General features: G+C 27.8%; 1 protein-coding gene across 5 annotated transcripts; it reads right to left on the bottom strand.

The window, feature by feature from the left end:
- Positions 1–267: 267 nt before the first annotated feature.
- LOC107443343 (G patch domain-containing protein 2) lies at positions 268–16,382 on the bottom strand. 5 transcript variants are annotated; one of them, XM_016057171.3, is made up of 8 exons: positions 16,205–16,382; positions 12,955–13,016; positions 11,297–12,084; positions 10,665–10,738; positions 9,292–9,503; positions 8,591–8,650; positions 5,486–5,551; positions 268–1,785 (listed from the first exon to the last, which is right to left on the bottom strand). In XM_016057171.3, exons 3-8 carry the CDS (start codon positions 12,073–12,075, stop codon positions 1,768–1,770), a joined length of 1,209 nt encoding a protein of 402 aa, XP_015912657.1. In that variant the 5' UTR covers positions 12,076–12,084; positions 12,955–13,016; positions 16,205–16,382; the 3' UTR covers positions 268–1,767. The 5 variants fall into 5 exon arrangements, with proteins under 5 accessions (XP_015912657.1, XP_042896980.1, XP_015912658.1 ...); XM_043041046.2 differs by having other exon boundaries at positions 16,015–16,336; XM_016057172.3 differs by lacking the exon at positions 12,955–13,016 and having other exon boundaries at positions 16,205–16,380.
- Between the last annotated feature and the right edge of the window lie 6,483 nt (positions 16,383–22,865).

The following is a 22,865-nucleotide window of genomic DNA, read 5'->3' on the forward strand; positions in this document are numbered from 1 at the left end:
AAACTTCATCTGATGTACTCATTTGCTGTAACTCTTCGTTCTGAAATTGTATCTGTTTTCATGGGCTTTGGACAAATTCTGGTACTTTTCATCATCACAATATGTTTGTTACCTTTTTTCTGATGTCTTGCCTATTATGTTTGAACACTCAAACTCCTAAATTCTATTTTCTGAGTAACTACTGTTGTTAATTTCAAGATTTCACTAAATTCCTAGAGGCCTTCTGATGTTGCCATGGATCTCCACCAAGCCTACTTTTTTGAATCCTCNTTTTTTTTTTTTTTTTTTACTGAGAGGTCACGTGCATGTACTTAGAGTCTACAGTATTCTCCGGATACCCACTGATGGGGGCAGGATGGGGTTAAGCTTTGATCTGATTTACTCATTTTGAATAAGAACACAAATCATAGTTTAATGAGCATGAATTTGTTTCAGACACCTTATTTTAACATAATAATTCAATAAATGACTGTTTTCAGTAAAAATGAAAGTTGATTTTGAAATTATGGTTAACAGAATACTTGTCAATTATTAATTTTATAATACAATATAAAATTACTACCTTTTTGGTATATAGCATAATATTTTTTGGTCTTATACTTTTCAACATACAACTATGCACTATTATTTAACAATAATATGACAACTGAAAAGATTGAGTACCTTCATGAGCACAAAATCTTAAGAGTGACAAAAATAATATTTATCCACAATATCATTGATAAGTCAAGAACTTGTAAAACTGAAAACTTCATTCACATTTTAAAAAAAGAAGAAAAAGAATCTTACTGCTTAACATTCTTTTTACAGTTTTTATATTAATCAGAATTTTAGCAGCTGGGAAATATAATACAAAATTACTAGTTTTTTAAATATTAAGCATGATATATTTTAGTCTTATAATTTTTAACTTACAAAAAATCTAAATTATTTAACAAAATTAGGACAACTAGAAAGAATGACTAAGTACCTTCATGAACACAAAATCTTAAGAGCCATAAAATTTTTATTTATCCTCAATATCATTCATAAGTTTAGAACTTACTTAATATATCAGCCAAGAATGTAACTGAAAACTTTACTCACATAAAAAAAAGTACCATACTTCGTAACACTCTTTTTTAACAGTTTATATATTAATCAGGAATTTAGCTCCTGAGAAAACTTTATTATCACATAATAAACATTTATATATAAATAAAAAAATAGCTTTATACAAAAATTAGTATCAAAAAGTGTAGTTTCAGTTTTAATAAGAAATCTGACAAGACTTAAAGGGAGTCAGCTGTTCATATTCAGTCTATGTTAAAATTTAAGATGTTTTCATTTATTTATTATTATTTTTTTTTTTTAAGAAAAAGTACTGAATTGAGTTCCACAGTATTCTTGTGTGATTTAAATCCTCTAGTCTTTCAGAATATTTTAAACCAGGGTTATTTCTAAATTCAGAAAATTTAACTTTTGAAATCGAAATGTATTACTGAAGAAATGTTTTGAAAAAAATTTACTTACTGAAAGTTTGAACTAACATCTGTATCAAAATATGTATTATAACAAGAGAGAAGTGAAGAAAGTTATAGAAGATCAGTAATTCATTACGTAGATTGAGAATTTCTTAAACTTGGTCTGAAACTGGTCATCAAGACACGTAGAATAATAATATTGACCCAAAAGTAACAGTTGACTCTCCTTAAGGGACAAAAATAAGAATAACATCCACTTCTATAAACTTCACAGGGCTAAGACAGTGATGCATTACACTAGTTCTTATTTCACATTGGAGGACTAAATAAAAGATAAATAATAAAACATTTTAAATTTAAAATCATCCAAACACAAAGAATAAACATAATAATAATGGAGAAAAAATATGTGAAAAATATTAATAAACTTTTATTGAATAGTTATAGACTCATAACAACATTGAAGAACTTAACTAAATAAAATGCTAGATGAAGTTAATAAAATATCTGATATCACTATATCATTTTTGAATTAAAAAAAAAACTAAAATTTTTCCAACTTGGTTTTAAGAAAATATAGTTTGCAAAATACAGTATACATTAAAAAAATAAAGTCTGGCAAGTTTTAGAAACAATATTACAAAAAGCATTTAAGTATTTAAAGCCCTTTTGGAATGTTTATAATCTTTTCCAAATAACCAAAACTATGTGCAAATGTTTGTAGTCTCAAAAAAGCAAATTATTCATGCAAGACAAAAAAATTTTTTTAGAAATATTTGCTCAAAAAGAAATTTATGAATTTATCATCAATCATTAAACAGTGCATTACTTTATTTTTGTGGTTAATTGAATAACTGATATCAGCACTTAACGAGAAAAAAGTTAATTAGGTAATCAAAAAATAAATAAATAAAATAACATTCTAACTTTTAATATCAAGCACATTTTGAGTTTTTAGCACTTTTTGCTCCAACATTAAATCCTATATTTTCTAGAAACATAAAGAATTTACAATATTAAGTGTATAGTTTAATGTAATATATTGTTTTGCAAATTGATTTTGTTTTAATGATATTTTAGAGTTAGTACTCTCAATTTTCAACAAAAAAATCAAGGTTTTTTAAGAACACAAAATCAAGAACCTAGTCAGTAACACAATTAGTATGCTGAAATGTATATTAACCAGAATTTGTAATTACTTAGTAGCACAAATTGAATATTTTGAAAGAACAATGGTTATTTGATAAAAAAATGTAATATTAAATTTATCAATTTCACATTGTTCAATAGTTGTAGCATTTTTAATATGTGTAGCCACCACCTACCAATGCAAATGGTTTGATGGTTATATTGCTGCTTCAAATCAGTTTGAAGACCATCAAAATTCACATTAGCATACCTGCCAACTTTTAAAAACTAGCATCAAAAATAATTTTCAGGAAGAATTTAATGAAGCAGATTAGAATTAATTGCGCAATATTACATTACACAAGCATTATAATAAAAAATTTGATATAATTGATTATGTAATTGTAAGGTTATTAAAATAAGAACTCCTTTTTTTAATGTTGTCGAATCAAATTTCAAGTAATTGAAAATATACATAATTAGATAAAATATCAAAATATATCCATTTAGTATATCTGTTTCAATTTTATTAATGCATTTTTACCTCATATCAGTAATGTATTTTATTTTGAACACAAGATCCATTGTAGTACAAGATTTATCAGATAACAATCTAAGACTTAACAAACTTTACTTTCTTTAAAATTGATACGGAATCATGAAGCAAGTTTTTTGAAATTTCAGGAATATGATTCAGTATGCATAATTGTTTAAGCACGTGTATTGGAATCCTGATATGGTAAATGTAAATGAAAATTATAAAACACGAAGTAAGACTCTATGATCGTGTAAGTTAGATACCACAATGTGTGACTTGCAAATTAAAATTGAATTGCAATGTATGTTTCATAAATTGGGATAATATAAATAGGAAATTATACATTTTGAAAAACACACACATTAACAAGACTTAAAGCGCAAAGCTTGATACATAAATCACTTTCTTGCAAATCATGTTGCGTGTTTCACTAAATCAATTTAATGCAAATCATGATGCGCGATTCACTAAATTATTTTTAAACGAATAGCACTGCATCATTTGGTTAAATACAAATCGCGATTTGTGATTTAAGAAATAATTGAATTAGAGTCGGTATGCGTAAGTCATAAATCATTTTAATCAGAATCCTGAATGGTAGTTCTTAAATCCTTTTATTACTTGTAAATCACAAAAATGAGAATTATGAAGCATGATTTGGAAATCACTTAAATGTATATCATGCTGTATGAATTCAGAAATCCTTTTAATGTGAATCATGATGTGTGATTTATACAACACCAAATACAAATCCCGATGAATGATTTGAAAATCACTTTAATGCAATCTTCAATTCGTTATAGGAAACAACATACGACTTTATTTACAACAACCTTTTGCACCCTAATATGAAAAGAGTTTTCTTTCACTTCATCTGTGAGCACGTGAAGCATGTTTTCTGGAGAAATGACACCCATATTGATCCATTGATCAAAATGGGTAATAATTTCAACCACACTCTCATAGGTTGCTCTAAAAAATTTATATTGCTGAATTGCATTTTTATAGGTGAAGATGTGTGGAGCAAAACTTTTTCTTACATTTCATTAGTTTACTGTCCACTGATGAACGTTTAGAAAGCGATTAAAACTATTTGTTCTTTTGTCATGCAAAATGAAAATTCAAATAATTTTTTGGACACAATTGATACGTTAAAAACACTTTTAGATAGCTTGTGTGAATAAGAAACTAAAACAGCGAGCTATTTCTGAATATTTTTTCTCCCCTAACTTAATTTTATTTCTTAAAGTGATTGGTTGCATTTATTATGAGATGTATAAAAGTTATTAATTTAATATAAAGCACAAAATAAAAAAATTTATTAAAAGAAAATATACATTAATTTAGATATTTATAAAATATAAATTTATGGTTAGAAAGCACAAATAGGTAAGATATAGATAATGGAAAATGTATCTGTATTGTACGATTTTCATCAAAAAACATTTCTGAACAGATAATGTGAACTACTTTTAATGTGAACAAATTTTCTGTCTCCTTTCGAGTCGACGTAAACAAAGCTTGACTGTATTTTCTGTTCATGATTACTTTCTCTACAAATTACTTGTATTTTGTTATCGAATCACAGGAGAGGGGTAAAAAAGAAAAAGGGTCTTTTTTTAAATTTAGATTGAACTCCTGGATTTCCACTTGACCATAAACTATTCTTCAGTAAAGAAAATGAAAAAAAGATGAGAAGGAGGGAAGTAATTGGAATTTGATTTCCACTCGAAATTTTTTTCATACTTTTTCAGGAAAGATATTTTTAGTTAAAAATTATTCTGAGAAAATCAAAAACTTTTCAAGAACCCTATTGCAGAATTCAAGGACTATTCATGGACCTGATTTCTCCCCCAACAAAATTCAAGGTTTTTCAAGTACTGTGATAAGTCTGAAGAACATACAACAGTGTTAATTCTCAAATTTCCATATGAGAAAGTATTTGCAGAAAAATGTTGATGAATAATTATTTGAGAACTCTTCAATAATAAATAACATTTTTATAGAAAATCAATTTTTATATTTCTTGAAATAAAAACAAAATATATACAACAAACAAAAATTTCAAAAGAAAAATCAATAGCATAATTTACCTAAGAGCCTAGTTTAGCACTAAACTAATCAAATTTGAAAAAGATCAAAGCAGAGTTTAGTAGGAACCATAGTATTTCAAATAATATTTAAAATTGTAGATTTTAAACATAGGATAGAACATAAAATTAAAATGGAGAAAAACTTAAGTGTAACTAAAATTTTCTAATTATATATCATATATATATAATAAGAGCTTACTATTTAAAAAAACACAAAATGTGTAGTTTACTAAGTTATTAAAAATTAGATAAAAATTACTTACATGATTATTTTGGAATATCACATCAGCTAGTAAATCCTCTTCAGTCAGATATGAAAATGATTGATACTAAAATAGTAATATATAATCACTAAATTACATTGAAAAACTGAATCATATTGGTAATACCTAATATTTAAAATAAATTAGCTGATTTTTTTCAGTTATGTTTAAAGAACAACAATATAAACAAAAGTCATTATTACTATTATTAAAATGTAGTGTTTTTAAAATCCTACTTAAGTAGTCACAACATATAACAATTTAAAAATGATCACTACATTAAAAAAATCTATTTAAAATTGTAATACATTATAATTTTAATTGTTATTAATTGGAAAACAAGACAACTAATTTGCTAATTTTGAATTAAAAATTACATACAACATAAAATATAAAAATATTAACATGATGAAAGAATTTTTATACTTGTTTAAGACATTTCCTACCATTATTTAACAAAATAGTGAAAATGTTGAAATAATTGCTGAAAATTATCTTTTGTATGAAGTTGTATAAGAAAACAAGTTTAATAAGTGTGCGCAAAATGCTCTTTCTAACCACCACTGAAATTGTTGGTGTTGTCCGCTTCATAAGTAAGTTGAAACAAATCATTTCCGAGAAACACCATTATCAGATTGTAATATAAGAGTTATAGTATTTATTACAGGAATTTCAACTAGTCCAAGCAAATCAATAAAGGTTTAAATATAACTTTCTCAAATAACAGTTGTCATATGCTATTGTTAGCTCAAAATTTAATTGTTAAATTAAAAACTGGCGAAAGATATATATATACAGTCAAACCCTGCTATAGTGAACCTTCAAGAAATTTCGGTTCACTATAACCAGAAGCTCTGTACTGCTCCCTTTTAGTACACACTCTTTTATCAAAGCAAAAGTTAACCCTTTCGCGACGCAAAGCGCGCTTACCGCTGAGGCCGGCAGTCTCTCTAGCGTGTGTCTCCCCAGGGCCGGAGGGTTTTTTGATGTTAAGCCTAATTCCATGAAATTACCGAAATATCAGCGCNGTTGGACACTAATATGTGTTGATAAGGCCCTCATTTCAACTCCTTTTTGCTCTCAGTTCAGTTAAAAAAAGCCTGCAAACAAGTGTCTCAAATTTAACTATGGAGAGCAGTTAACGTAAAATGTTCTCCATTGATGATAAAATGGGCATTATCAGAAAAATTGAAAATGGATGTAATCAAGCAGATATTTGCAGGGAATATAAACTATCCAAATCTACAGTTCGTAACATATGGAAAAATAGGCAATTAACAATTTCTGCTCATGAAAAAAATTTAAATAGCAGAAAAAAGTTGAGAAAAGCAGATCANAGCAGATATTTGCAGGGAATATAAACTATCCAAACCTACAGTTCGTAACATATGGAAAAATAGGCAATTAACAATTTCTACTCATGAAAAAAATTTAGATGGCAAAAAAAAGTTGAGAAAAGCAGATCACAAGGGTATTGAAGAAGCATTACTGAAGTGGTTCAGCATTCAAAGAAGCCGCAATCTTCCAGTATCTGGACAAATGTCAATGAATTTGCTAAGCGATTTTACGAGATTACTTTTATGTTCTCGAATGGCAGGTTAGACAAGTTTAAAAAGTGGATTAACAGAAATTCAGGAAAAATTATCTCTGAGTCGGGAAATGTTTCCATATCTGATGTTGAGGACTGCTCAACAGCTAAAGATTACTAATTTTTCTTCTTTTTTTTTGTACGCAGGACGAAGAGTAATAAAAAATAACAAATTTTTGCTACTACATAATATTTTTCAGTCATTTATTTGATTGAAGTGTAATAAAAGGGAGGAATTTGGGAGCCATTAGTTAAATTGCCCGCATAGCGGATATAGTGAACTCACGGTTATAGTGAACCAAAATTTCGGTCCCTTGAAGGTTCACTATAGCGGGGTTTGACTGTATATATATATATATATATATATATATGTATGTATCTTTAAAAAAAAGGACAGTCAATGTAAAATTTTTCGAGCATTAATACAACAATTTTATAAAGAAAGAAATTTTTGGTAAAAAAAAGCTTTATAAATTATTTCAAGCATTTATATAATAGTTTTTGAAGAGATGAAAGATTCACTTTTAAGTACTGATTGTAATAGTCAAAATAATACTGTTCAATTTAATAAATTTATATAGAATATTATATTTTTAATACAGAAACTAACTCATTATTTTTTACTTGTAAGCTTTTTTTGTTAAAGCATAATTTGGACATAGGTTGAATACAATAAATGTTAACTTTTAACTTTGCTATTGAAAATAGGGTTTTGACACATAAGCATATTTTCTTTTAGCCCCAGAAACCAAATACAAAAGTCTATATGGTCTCATACTGATATAACTTAATTCATTATGCCTCTTTCGAGTGGATTAATGTATGTCGCACTTCTAAGGAACTTAAAACAGGATTGGAGTTTTGTAGACTTTAACCTGCCAAGCAATACATGCGTGGTCCAAATCCTACAGAAATGTAGTCAGAACTAAAACTTATTTATAATAAATGATTACCTTATATGATATTGTTTTCAAACATCAGAGATAAAATTCACAATTAATTTTAGTTGATAAAATTATGTCAAGTACAGTAATTATGAAGACATCAGAGTACAGTTTTGGTCATGGCCTCGCAACAGGTAAGATTTAACACTTTAAATGACAGATTTAAATGACCAAAAGCAACAGAGGAAATATAACCAAAATGATCAAAAAATAATTAAGATAAGGCTGATATTTAGAATAAAAGTAGTCATAGTAAAGTTTCATAAGCTATGAAAAAAATTATTTCAATATGCATTAATAAACCAATATAAAGTTATTGGTCTACTGGCCAACCATTATTACTATTTTAAATAATTGATCTCTTATAAGGGTTATAAATTTTAAAGAAATACAGCAAGAAGAGCCATATTTTATTATATTACATTAAACACAAATACATGACAAAAAATTGTGTAGTCCCACAGGATGATTTATATAACTTGAACTAGTAAAATATTCAACAGAAAAAAAATTACTATAGGCAACAATTAATATTTATATGAGTTAATATAAATCAATTCCCATAATACTTACTGCTTTCAAAAGTCTCTTCTGATTAGCTTCTACATTTCCTCCATTTTCTTCAACTTTTTTCTAAATTGTCATAATAATAGTTAACAATTTTGTTTATTCAAGTAACACATAACACACAATTAATCTAATTTTTATTATATAGTGTGATAGTGATCTAGTATTAGCACACAAAACACATGTTTTTTATGATTTTTGTCCAAAATAAAGTTATTAGAATCAATACACTAGGAGTCAAAAAAAGAGATACAGTAAAACCTCTGTTGAGCAAAAACTCTGGAAACTGAAAAAATTGTAGCACATAACTTAATAGAATGTATCACATGTAACAGAATTTACTGGCATAATTAAAGCTAGAGTAATGGTCTTGTTATTATTGATTAACTTTTACATCAATCTGTTTTAAATATTTTTTCAAAAGTCGGAAATCTGTCAAAACTCTGAAAACTTTCACTCCTGAGCATAAGTAGAACCTCAACTCAAGTATAACTCCAATTAATATGATTTTTAATTTTATAATTTTACTTGAATTTAGATAATATATAAATAAGAGAACTACTTACAGATTTCTTTCGAATTATAATGAGTTTAATGTTTTGCAAACAATTATATTTTAAAAAAATAATAATTTTAGCAAAATATATTAACATTTTCATTAAATAAACACACCAAGAAAAATTTAAACTGAAGAAAAAAGAACTTACCTTTAATGCTTCATACATTTTTTTCCGACTTCTTTGATGCATAGATCGGAATGCAGGGATGTAATCAAATCTCACTTCTAGAAGGTGGCATAGTAAGCCTGTTTCATCATCACTATCCTCATCTTCATCATCATCATCACATTCCTCTTCTGATTTAAGTACATTGTGTGATGCTCCAGTTTCACAAAAAAAGTCACTTTGCTCATCATCAGCTTTTAAATAAATAATAATTCTATATAATAACAAATTATGTATTTTTAATAAATTAAAAAACATCCACTAATTTAACAACCAGATAGAGGCTTATAATTTAAAACATAAATAAAGGAAATTCTGACTCTAAATGGACTAAACATAATACTTTGCACTGATTTCCTTATAGGTGTATAGAAACTGGAAATAAAACAGTTTTGTTTGTTGATCAAATGAAGTTTATTTATTCAAAGTATTTTCAATTAGAAGCTGTATTTCATTCTTTTAAAATATGACGTTTTTATTTAGGAGTGGGCCATCCTTTAAAAAACACCACAAAAAAAAAAGAACAAAAAATCAAGATCACAATTTTTAAACTCCTTTAATATTTTACAATGTACTTTTTATCCTCAGAAATTTAGTAAATTGTTAACTCAGTGACAGAAACCATGCAGCACAGTAATGGGTGCATGGGATTATTGAAAAGAGCTTCAGATTAATTTTGACCTGCTTTAAAAAAAAAAATTCTAGATTATACCCTTAACCAGGTGATTTTGAGCATTAATGTAGATTTCAACTTACATAATTTTCTTAGAAAAAGAAAAAAAATTTGAAAATCAAAACATTAAACATTCTCCTAAAAATAATTTGCTAACACTTCATCTTAAACGTAGAAAATGTTTCAGAACAATTAATACAAATTAATTTCGTTAAAACTCAAAAAATTTAAGTTAATTTTACTTTGTAATGGACATTGAACAGTCGACCCAATTCTGAGTTTCCGACAACAAATGTTCAACTTAGAAGGCCTAGTAATTTTGAAGCCAACCCAGAAGACAATGTAACTCCTGGAACAAGCATAGGGATAAAATAGCCTTTGTGGAAGACTTTTTGATGGAATTAACCCAGGATTTGGTAACAAGGAAAGGAAAACCATGAAAAACTCCAAGTAAGGCAAAGAGATTTTAACCCATGATCATGATCACCAACAGACTCCATAGGGGAGTCAAAATCTCAAAAATTGAAAAAATTATAGCTAGACATTTTTAAAGAGTATAAAATTTAGCCTTACTTACTTATCACTTATGAATAACTGTTTTTAGCAAAAAATAGGCCATGATTATTTTTTTTAAAAAATCATTTTAAAAAAAGAATGGAAATAATTCATCAACGAAATTTACCTTCTCTACTTTCATCATTAGTAGACAGTTCACATTCACTTTCACTACTACTGTGTCTTGAAGCTAGGCAATCTCTGGAAACACAAATGAGGGAAAAATTATTCTTCTAGTAATATTTTGATAAATTTTAAATATTTTGAAAAAAAAAAACTACACAAATTTATAAACATAAGTAAAAATACCAATCATTCATTTTGAGAAATCCTATTTCTATTTTTTTTCCTTTGTTAAAAGTAGCAGATGGGCAAATATATAAAATAGTAAAAATAAAATAGTTTAATAATGTAGTTAAAACTTTTAAGCTCATTTTTATTTGTTTCGTTCATAATGGTATTATTTGCATACATTAATGCAGTACATAACATGAATTAATAATAGAGATAAAAAGAATCAGATAAAACAAAATTCAGTTAACATGAAATAATTATGATAGTCCCGGCAATTTCACGTTAGTGAGGTTCGACTGCATTAATATTGCAAATGTTTTTGTACTATATATACTAAGACTACTAGAAACATATAATAAATTTTAAATTAGCCTTTTTATAGTTTTACAATTCACCAGAAATATATAAAAAAAGGTCTTAAAATGCATAAAAAAATGAAACTTCATATATATAAAATTTACTTACTCAGAACTATCTATTACAAAATCAGCAGATTCCCAAGTAAGAGGGTGCAGGTTTGGATTGTAAAAATTACATTCAAATTTCTTTACTTTGCGTTTTCGCTTTCCATAAGCACTGCTTTCACGGGATACATTTGGGCACACTCTTTTCATCTTTGAAGCTATTCGTGGACAAGGCAGCTTAGAGACATTGTTGCCTTTAACTTGAACTTTTAAGTTTTTTTGCAATTTTGGATTACGATTTCGTTTACTTTTAGGAGACAGCACATCACTACGAGAGATCGGTATGAATGTATTTTTGGCAGGAGAATCGATAGCCATTCGTTTAAATTTACGTTTTCTTCTAGGTATGCGAGTACGATGGGCACTCTCTGTAATAGAATCAGATTCACCAATACTTAAACAAGTTCTCCATTCAGGAAAATTGGGGAAAGACTTATTAAATTCATCAGAATCAGTGCAATGGCTGAACACTTTTCGACTAACATCCATTTGATGATCAATCCAATTGTCCAAACTGGAATCAGAATCACTCTTGGCACTAGATTTGATGGATTTTGAAACACAATTACTTTTTTTCACTTTTTCATTTTTCGCTTTTTGATATTTCCAAGTTTTGTTTTTCCTAGGTCTACTGGCCCTAATTAGACGCTCTGAAGATTCGTCTAATGCACTGCTCAAGGCTCTAGTGAATGCATTTAATAAAGGAGAGTTCTCTTCATTAGAAACAACCAATTCATTCTTAGATGGTATATTTTTGGCTCGAGGATTAATTCTCGCCATGAGAAGTACCTACAAAAAATTTTATTTCTTAATATCTTTTCTTTTATTAATATACATAACTTATCAATGAATGATGATTCAGTCTTAAAATTAGTAATAACATACAAATAAAAATAATCACTCACCACATGGCGAGTCAACAAAAAAAGGGGTGACCTAAAACTAAATATGCAATCAGTTAGTTCTTTCTACCCCTCCCCCCCTGTTTTGAAGAACATTTTATGTTTAAAGTACATCAATGCAGAAAGACGCTAGAAAACAGAATTTTAAAACTCGATCTTAATTTTCGAGAGAGAATTTTAAAGCTGAACATCTCAGTTTTCCAATTACCAGAAAAAGTAACAGAAATGCTCTTAAAAAAAATTGCATTATTATAATAAAAACGTAGACAAAAGTTTTTTTTTTTTTTAAATAAAGAAAAAGGCTAGATAAAAAAAAAATGTTCTTAATTTTTTTTTAATGAAAATCTTATGCTGAAAATCTCAATTTAAATTTTTCACAGCGTTATATTTTCAGAAGAAAAAAAAATACTTTAAAATAAAGTTTATTAGTAACTTTCATTAAAAAAAAAAAAGCTGTGTCATAATAAAAATGCCTATAAAAAGAAAAGTTAATTAAAAGAAAAACAGAAAAAACAAATTGTTCTTGGTTTCTAAAACAAAACTTTAACTCTTAAAATCGCAGTTTTCTATTGTTACTGGTTATCTATATTTCAGTACAGGGAAAAAGTGAATATAAACTAATAGTTATAATAAAAACAGCAAAAATGAAAAAAATCTTTCTCAATTCTTAGAACTAAAAGTATCGAAAAAAATTAAGATATTTACTTGTCTAAATATAATTTTTAAAAAAATTTTAAAAAATCTGAAGTGCAAATACTTGTGGTTCAGTATAAAGCAATCTAGTTTCAATTCTTCAAATTTCCTTTTTCCATTTGCCTTCTAGAAGATAAATTTGCAAGCCATGAGCAGAAACATGGATTTTAAAATTTGTGTAAAAACTTTTTCTTATAATAAACAAAACTAAAATATAGTTAAAAATACGATTTTATGTTATTATTTATCATACATAAAAAAAATTTTAAAAAAAATTTTAAAAAATACTTTTCTAAAAAATATCTGGCTGAATATTTAGCCGATAATTTTACAACTGAATTTTTGACAAGAGGGCCAAATACTGGTTACATCCCTAATTTAAATGCAATGTTATTGCAACCTGAGAAATTCGCTAAGTAGAGGAAAACTTGACTTATTATACTGCTCACTTTTTATAATTTATATATTTAAGTGGCCTTTTTTGGTAAAAGAGAAGAAAAAAAACATTTATACTAAAAAAATCTAATAATAAAAAATAATAATAAAGTAAATTACCAAATAAGTATTGAATTATATTTTGAACTATAACAGTTTTGTTTTTATGTTAAGCTTCTTTTAAACCTTATAAATTTTCTTCAATTAAAATATTGAATTTGAATTTATATTACTTAATATGAACTAAATTTTTTTCCTGTTTTCAATCTGAGCATTGCGGTTTTTTTTTCATTAGATTTTTTTTTTAAATGAGTTTTTGTATTGTGTGATATGATAAAAAAACAAAACAATTATTTTCTCCAATGCTTATTTATTTATTTAGATAAATCTGTTTTTGATAAGATAAAAATTGAATTTTTTCTTTTTTAAAGTATTAGTTTGTTTATTTTTAAATGAATTCTAATGATCGAATGCTTTTAATTTTCCTGATAAAAAAAATTAAAACACTAATGTTTAAATAAATATTTCTAGATTTGCCGTCAACATGTCTAAATACATGTGCAGCCCTTCGTTAGTTGACTTGCTGTGCAAGTGGCCCTTCACTCAAAAAGGTGGTGCACTCCTAATCTAAGCAAAAAAAAAAGTTAGCAAAAGGTGGCTATTAAATGAAAAGGACCTATCCATATCTCTGACTCATTAAGTTCATTAAGTAAGTCACTGACTCATTAAGTTTGAGGAAAGAGTGATTACTGAGTAATTAGAGCCTATCTGCCACTGGCTACTTAATCTAAATTTTTAGGTCTATAATACCATATTCAAATTACTTAAATTAGTAATATCCAAAGTGAAATCAGCATCAAATGAGTCATATTTTTCATAGGAAACAAAGGTTTTTTTTAATTGTAAAGAATGATCATTATTACATTATATAACAAAAAATAATAATTTTTTATATATATATATATATATGTATATTTCCAATGGCCAGAGTTACAGAAAGACCTCTACACCACAAAAGGGAAGGAACAAATAAGAACATAAAGAAAAGAAAAACATAACAGGTGTGGTGCAAAAGAATAAATAAATAAAAATAATAATGCATTCATGTAAACAATTTTATTTTTCATAAAAATACTTTTCGATACACAAGTTTTATAACTTTAAGCAAAAATTTCTATTCCAAATATAATTTATCTGTTTGAAAATAATGAACTGCATTTCAGATAGAAGTGTGGTAAAAAAAAATTTTATCGATAAGGAAAACCAATATTCTTGATTAATTTTTAAATTTCAATCTCAGAAGAATATTATCATGCTCTAAGAAATATTCTCGTCTTGAAAATATTATGCCCTCACATCTTTATGTATCTAAATTCTGCACTAAGGCTATAATCAATGTTAGAAATAATTATGAGGACAATTATTTTCAATAAATAAAACATAAAAAGTCTAGTTAAAATCAGGACTTGTTCATCTATATGAACAAATATATATCATGAATCAGATCTCATATATTTTTAAAATAAATATCATGATGTAGCTTAAATAGGCATAAATTTTTCAGTTAAAATTTTTTTTTACTTCTGTAGATAATTAGTTTAAAGAATTTGTTCAAATTATCTCCATTTGAACTTACTGTTTCCATTATGAATTCTACATGCTTCTATCCACCTTACCTTAACCCCATAAAAAAAAGTAATATATGTTTGAAGATGAATTTTAATATTGAATTATAAAGTCAGACCATCAGTCTGCTAAAAAACAAAATATAGTCAATTATTCACAACTTTATTTTTGACAGCTGTACTGGAACAAAATATTTTCTAATAGTAAAAAAACAGTTCAATACAAGCTGTGCAATGGGTTGGGCACTAAAAAGCAGAAAAACAATTTTTTTATAATTAAATACTTTAACAAACGAAAATGTTATAATATTTTGAAATTTTCAGTTAAACAAAACATTTCAGATTAAGCTTATATTTTGCATATTAAATACAAAAAATATATTTAATGTGTGAAAACTTTATTTTGTTTGCTAATATTTTATTTGATATAACTTTTGTTAAATGAAAAAGTAAATAAATTATATTATAAACATACAAAAGATGGACTGTTTTATGTTCTTACGTTTAGATTATATCATAAAATATTTATCAACAGTGAGGTTAATTCCTTGAAAATATCAGATGAAGAACAAAATATTCAATAATTTCAAAAATACCATGAAATTTAAAATCTGTGAATAGAACAATTTATTGTTTTCTTACTATTTTAATTTGTGCTTATAACATTTAAATAAGCTTACTTATGTTTAGGACACTGCTACAATGTTATCTGCCCTAATAACATTTTATTTATAACCATCAATACCAAATGATGTTTTTATAAAGTAGGAAGATTATGTTTTCTAATTATTTTATTTGTCCTTATTTATTTTACTTCATGTTGCATTTAAGGAACAGCAAATCTAACCACTCTATCTTCATTCTTAGTGCTTGCTAACTATGTACTATAAAATGTAAGGGTGAAAAATTTCGGAAATCGAAATAAATTTCAGGTATATATACGTTAATTACTCATTGTTAGAAATTTAAAACTGAATTATTTTTACAGACAGCTAATAATAAATAAAGCGATTCTAGATGTACAATTAGAGTGAAAAGTGCTAATATTCCTTAGAAAATCTCACCAAATTTCTAGATTTTGTGATACAGATGTCAATATTCAACTGAAAATTAGCAATGATTAAGCTAAAAATAATTTACGTTACAGTAAGTAACTATTAATTACTTCTAATGAAATTGATCGTTTTCTAACATCACTTTCTCAAATGATTCATGTAAAAACAGGTATTTTTAGCAACAAAAATTGAATCAAACCTTTTTTTCGATTGAAAAAAAGAGAAGGCTGGCGAGATTTCCAAGCTTTTCGTGAGAAATTTATAAAATTATTTCTCAGAGATAATTTATTTCCTGAGGAATACAGAAAATATCAAGCATCAACAAGACTTCACCAACAGGTATTACGTCACTTATACTTGTTTTCAATTTGCATTGTTGCCAAACTAGAGCTATTTTAATAATAAAAAATAAAAATAAAAGCGAACGGTCATTAACCTTTTGGACAAGGAAATGCCTAGGTAGCCGCTACGAAAGTCCCGCTGTTTTTCACCTAGTGGCGACTTTGTGAAACAATAGGAAAGGTAAATAATTTTATAAGGTATTAACAAATCAGGTTAGTACTGTCAAATCCATTTCAAATTTAAGTAGCTTAACGAAATTTTTAATATTTTAACTGGACTTTCTTAATTTAAAACTATATTAATCAATTCTAAAATTAAAAATTTCGTTTTCAAAAAGTATTCTTACTACTTTTTAAAAGCAACTTCGTGTTTCGAAATCCTTGACGTGAAAAAAATGTAAATACCGAGTACCTATTTAAAAATACGTGATATTAAAAATAATATATAAATGTTTCTGTGAACACACATATTCGTAAAAATACAAATATATTTTGAGAAATCAAAACAGTTATATTTTTTTCACTCTTGCATTAAAAAAAAGATACTGCCGTCAAATTTTTGCCCGAGCTTACATCTCACTCTCACAACTCCAAAATTGTTTAATTAAACAATATGAAATTTTGCATATTTTCAGAGAAATGGTTAAAGAACACTCTCATAACGAAAAATTTATTGAGATTCATTTACTTTATGAGTTGTTTTACATCAAAATAGTTAAATCTTCAGTTGAAAAATCTAAGGAAAAAGGGGTAGAACGGATTATTCAGTTTTAAAAATATTTTAGAAGTACCAAATAGTTAGTTATTAGCTGCAAATGTTTCTATATACACGTTCTGTATTTAGTGGCGATCGCAACGCTCGAATACGCCATCAGGGGAGAGACCGGTTTCATGCCTTTGGCCCTTCTCCCCTCCTTCTCCTCCTCTTTTCAGTTGTATAGGAATGTGCTACGATATTTTCCCTTTTCTTAATATTTTTCCCTCTTATTTAATAAAAATATTTTTTTTAATTTCCGTGATGCTTTTCTTTAGAACTATGTTAAATGTAGTTTTCAGTTCCATATAGTTTTCCAACTTAAAAGATTTTAATTTAAATGAAAATCAAGCGAGAAACTAACGTACTTCCTTCCTCTATGACTCTTTACACGCTAATGGGGAAAGCATGAAAAGTGTTGCCATAGGTAGAGAGTTCTGCTCTACGCCACCTGCCGCCCATTTCGATTGCCAATACTCTTTCTTAAAAAAAATATTATTTTAGGAAAACAAAAGTTTAGTATCTTTTTCAGGGTCCAATACAATCGGATTTTACTATAACTTACTTATAGGTACTCTCACAAAAATTGACCAGGCGAAAACGATACATCGTTGCAGAAAAATGGGTACTTTAATAAAAAAATCTTGGCAAAAAAACCGGCACTTTTACAAATATCATAATTAGCGTTAGCAAAATCGACCCCTTCTCAGAAAGAATTAAAAAAAAAAGTTGGCTGTGTAAGTTTTTATTAAACCCCTAAATTTTCATTTTGAAACATTTTTTTTCTGCATATTGTATATATTTTGCGTTTATTTCGATTAAAATGTTATTTATTATTGAAGAATTCCAAAGTAATAACTCATTATCATAATTTTTCTATAAATATTTTCTCATATGGTATTTGAGGAACAACACTGCTTTTGGAATGTGTATGTTCTGCAGTGTTCCCACAGTACTTGAGAAACTTTGAATTTTGTTGGAAAAAATCAAGACTGGGATAGTCCTTGAATTCTACAATAAGGCTGTTGAAAAGTTTTTAATTTCCTCAGAATAATTTTAAAAAATATTGTTACGAAAAAGCATGAAAAAAGTTCATTGTGAATTGATAGAAAATCCAATCACTTCCCTCCTTCCCCATCTTTTTCCCGTTTTCTTTACTGAAGAATAGTTTAAGGTATGGGTCGACAAACTTTTTCGATCATCGACCCCTATATAAATTTTCGTAATCTCCATCGACCCCCATAAGAGTAATTTTCTATTAATTAAAATAAAAACTCTATTAGATACTGTGTTTGTACATTTACTTTATAATTTTGAACATTTATTAAAGTAATAGTACATTGTGAACAATAGTTTTATGAAAAATATATTAATATTGAAATTTAAATACCTTAATATTTATTAAATAATAAGTAATTATAAGTAAGTAGAAATAATAAGTAAAGTAACTACAGATATATTGCTTCTTAATCAATGAGATGGGTGTGCCTGGTGTTTTTTCGCAAGGTTCGCTATATTGGGTTCAAAATTTATCAATTTTAATCTTAAATGCCCTCGAAACTCCACACTTAATTTATTTCTGTACTTAGTTAAGATTGAATTTACGTGACTGAAACCGGCTTCAACCATATAGGAACTTGGAAATGCTAGCATAAATGTCTGAGCTATTTCGTAAAGTTTTACATATTTTTGCATTATATTTATATTTGTCCAAAATTTGCTTATTGTTAAATTTTTAAAAAGCGTCTTTGCTTCAAGATCCGATAACAATTCAGCAAGCTCATCTGGCAGGTTGATGTCCACAATACTTGTTTCACCCGAATAAATATACGTTTATTAATTTATGTTCTATAAAGAAACTGATATTAAGTCAATTATTAAAAAAAATCGCAAATTTTACATACTCAATTAGGTATGTGTTATTTGCGTATTAAGAACAGTTTTTTCTTCGACCCCCAATCGACCCTTCTGATTCGGATCGACCCCCATTCGACCCCCTGGCTCAGATCGACCCCCGCTTTTGCTAGATAGACCCCTGGGGGTCTATATAGACCACTTTGGCGACCTCTGGTTTAAGATAAAGGACAATATTAGTGGTCAATCCCCACGTGGCGACTGAATAAAATTAAGTGGCCACCAAAAAATTAATAACATTCGCCACTTACTTGCCTCCGCGTCTTTTTGACATTTGACAGCCCATCCTCACCATTCCTTTGATTCTCGTCCCGCAGTGGATTGATCGTCAAGGCACGGTTCTCAGCAGATCACCGAAGTCAAGCATCACTGGCTGCGGTCAGTGTGCGGGTGGGTGACCACTTGGATCAGTCTGCGTAGGGACCGAGGGTGTGCGGTATTGGTCCTCGTTAAACTGTGCTACCGTAAAGTGCTAGACTTCGCGCGCAGGTCGTCGGGCTACCGAAGCGGGGGTGCCATCCCCCCCGCAGAGGATGAATATTGTGATGGCATGTCTTCGGATCATCCTCCGGGATGTTTCCCAGACAGTCGCCAATAGCCCATTGTGCAGCTCTAGTGCGACGTAAATTAACAACAACAACAACCTTTGATTCTCGAAATGCATCTGCATCCATAGTGTTTATTTTTAATAACTTCTTTTTATTTTTAATTAAATGTTTGACATGTTATATGGTAATAAATTCCCTATAAAGAATCCTTAAATAGGCTAAATTTAAGCCCAATAAAATTCAATCCAAAATTTTTTTTAATATGAATAAAGTGAAAGAATTTTTTTTTCATTACCATTTGATATATTCTTTAATGGCTTTTTCTGATTCCTTTTTTATTGATAGTTTGTTTCAACATCTGTCAGATGCGGCTAACTTTATTTTTTATTAAGGTCATAAAGTAGATTTAATTATAGACGTAAAAAAACTCCTTAAAGAGTATGCTGATGTTTGATTTTGTTTCTTAGCTAAAAGATTGAAAGATGAAACGGGAATAAAAAGGCAGGGGCAGCATTTCTCTTTGGTTTACCAGTACCAAATGACATTAAAAGCGAGAAGGAAAATGACAAAAATAGTAAATAAACCCCCAAAAGCAATATTTCATAAAGAAAAAAAAAGGTTAACCATTAAAATAAAAAGGATAAAACGTGACAATGAATGAATGGTAAGATTTATCTGAAAAGATAAAAGTTGAAAAAGGCAAATCACATGTATAAGATAGAAAAATAATTAAAGAAAGAAAGAAAGAATGAACAATGAAAGAGTAGAGACAAATAAAGCTAAGAGCAGCAGTTTCATAAATTCTTACCATAATATTTTATGTTTAATTAAAAGATTTATTTATTAAAAGTTAGTTATTCTATTTCATTCTGATACAGAAATTTAAAATTGGTTATGAGCAAAACAAGTCTGAAATCGAACCTATTATGTATTCTTCTTCCATTTTTTTAAAATATTATTTTTCCTTAAAACATGATACGCTAAAATAATAATAAATATATTTTCTTATAATATAATATTAACAACATTTTATTAAACTAAGAAAAATAAATATTTTTTTATCACAATTTAGAAGCAAAATCATTATTAAGGTATTTTTGATGCAAAAAGTGGTCAGTGGAAAGAAATAAGTGGCCGTCAGATAAATTTTTCACTCTTGCCTTTTATCATTTGCACTATTGCTCCGAATAATGACATTCCTTTTTTAAAAATTTGCACTCCCATGTTACTTTTTCCTTGGTAGCATGCTTCTTTTTAGCTGAATTGGAAGTCATAGTTGTCAAGCTAAAAATATCCTATTAATAATGAAAAGATGTATAACATAACGAAAATTACGTTTTCAAATTTCTTTAGCATAAACAAGTGGTTTCCCCAGCTTTGGACGCATTAGGGGTAGCCAATTAATACTTGAGCAAAGAAAAATAAAGCACAATAAAAATCTTGTAAAGTATCAACGAGGAAAACAGAATTAATAAAAATATCAAAATCTATTTAGTTACTCTATGAAACTGAGAAATGATAAAAAGCAATTAGCAAAATAATATTCAAGTTTCATTCAGCAGACAAATTGGTTTTGCTGCTTTAAATCTGACATTCCTCAACAGTGATTTGTCTGATTTTGATATCTTTTGTCATTTTTCCTTGCTTGCATATAATTTTCCATCTTTTAATGCACTTATTTTTTTACTTTATTTTTGACCCCAATAAGAACAAAAACATGCAGGGTGGCGATTACAGAACAACAACCTGTATACTGATTTACCAGAACGTAAATTTTCTCTAAAAATGCTTCGGAAAATTTTCCTTGTCCTTCATATTACCAAATCACATCTTTGATAATGAGCAAACACTAAGTTGGCCCTGACATTCACATTGGCAGAAAGGGCACCTACTCAGAGCCTCCAAATTTTAGAGGCTCACACACGGAATAATGAACCCACTCGCATTAGTATTTAAAAAGATTTTAATTTTACACTTTATTTATGGTTATGCTTTGCTGATTTGTTCAAGTTTTACTCCAGTCTAACTTTTATCCGAAGAGCAATGAAATCAATATAAGTTAATGCTTACTTTTACTACACTGAATAAGTAGCTACAGTGCATTTCTATTTAATAAAAAAAATCTAAGGCTCATTCTGGAACGTTCAGGATGCATCATGCGTATTGACACAGTGCATCAATCAGATTTTCAATTATTGAGGCCTATCAGACAAGCTGAAAAAGTAATTGGTACAACATTGAGATGCATTATAAACTGCTCTGTGAACACTGGTGCAGATTTGACAATTTTATTAAAATAAAAGTAAGATACATTTTACAGTCAGTGAAAATATTAGGGCCTCCCTAAATCAGTATTTGTCCAGGGTTTTAGCTACTCATACCTCAGAAGTTAAGAACTAGATATTTGTAATGGTTGGAAAACGGCGAGAAAATGTTGACATTTTCAGAAGATATTGTTTAGATTTCTATAATTCCAGCGCTATTCATAAAAATTGAGTAAAATTAAAAAAAAAGCTTTTAATTTACAAAAGTAAGATTACAAATGTGAGAATGAAGACATGGATAAGGCTTTTATAAAATGGTTTGGGGCGCTATGTATTGCCTTTAGTCAATCAATGAGACTTACAAACTTTCTCTTGCAGAATTAATAAAAAACAAAAAGGTAATCCTTTGTTTAGAGTTTTCTAGTTGATTTTCAGATAAATTTTGAATACATCTAGTTTTGTAAAAAAAATTACCCCAGTCTTAACAAGATAGTAAACAAGAAAGAATAATTATTAAGAAGTTCGAGTGTCTTGAGGTTAATGTTCAGTTCACCAAAAAACAAAAACAATGTATTAGCTTGTTCTGTCTAGCTACATACTTAAAAAAAGTCAATTATGTCTGACAAAGAAGTTACAAAAAGTTTGGAAATGATTCCAAGCATGCCTTTTCATTCTTAAAAACTCATTCCCTTATTTTCATTTTGACAAAAATTTAAGAGAAGAAATAATTCATTGTGTTTTATGCTTTGTTCCATTTTATTATGTCCTGCCATTTTCTAATATGCTAACTAATGCTAAAATCAACGCTTAATGTCACCATCTGACAAGACTGATAAATTTCTTTGTATTTTTATTTATTCCTTTAGTTCCTGCAGCAAAAATATTGTTTTCATTATACTCTGATTATTTTCTGAAGCAGTTTTTTAACCTCAGCTGTAATTAACTTATAATTATGTGTCTTGCAAGATAGTATTAATAAACCATATTAAAAAGTTTAGTTTTATCATACCTAATTTTTAAAACTATGTATAGGTGAAAG

This window comes from Parasteatoda tepidariorum, chromosome X2, assembly GCF_043381705.1.
Source record: "Parasteatoda tepidariorum isolate YZ-2023 chromosome X2, CAS_Ptep_4.0, whole genome shotgun sequence".
In the NCBI taxonomy this organism is placed as follows: domain Eukaryota; kingdom Metazoa; phylum Arthropoda; class Arachnida; order Araneae; family Theridiidae; genus Parasteatoda; species Parasteatoda tepidariorum.

Coding starts and splice junctions, on each gene's coding strand:
- LOC107443343 (XM_016057171.3), bottom strand. CDS start 12,075: ATGGCGAGAATTAATCCTCGAGCCAAAAATATACCATCTAAGAATGAA. Junction 8,651..9,291: donor AAATGTATGAAGCATTAAAG/GTAAGTTCTTTT, acceptor ATGACAATTTAG/AAAAAAGTTGAAGAAAATGG. Junction 5,552..8,590: donor AGAAGAGACTTTTGAAAGCA/GTAAGTATTATG, acceptor TTACTATTTTAG/TATCAATCATTTTCATATCT.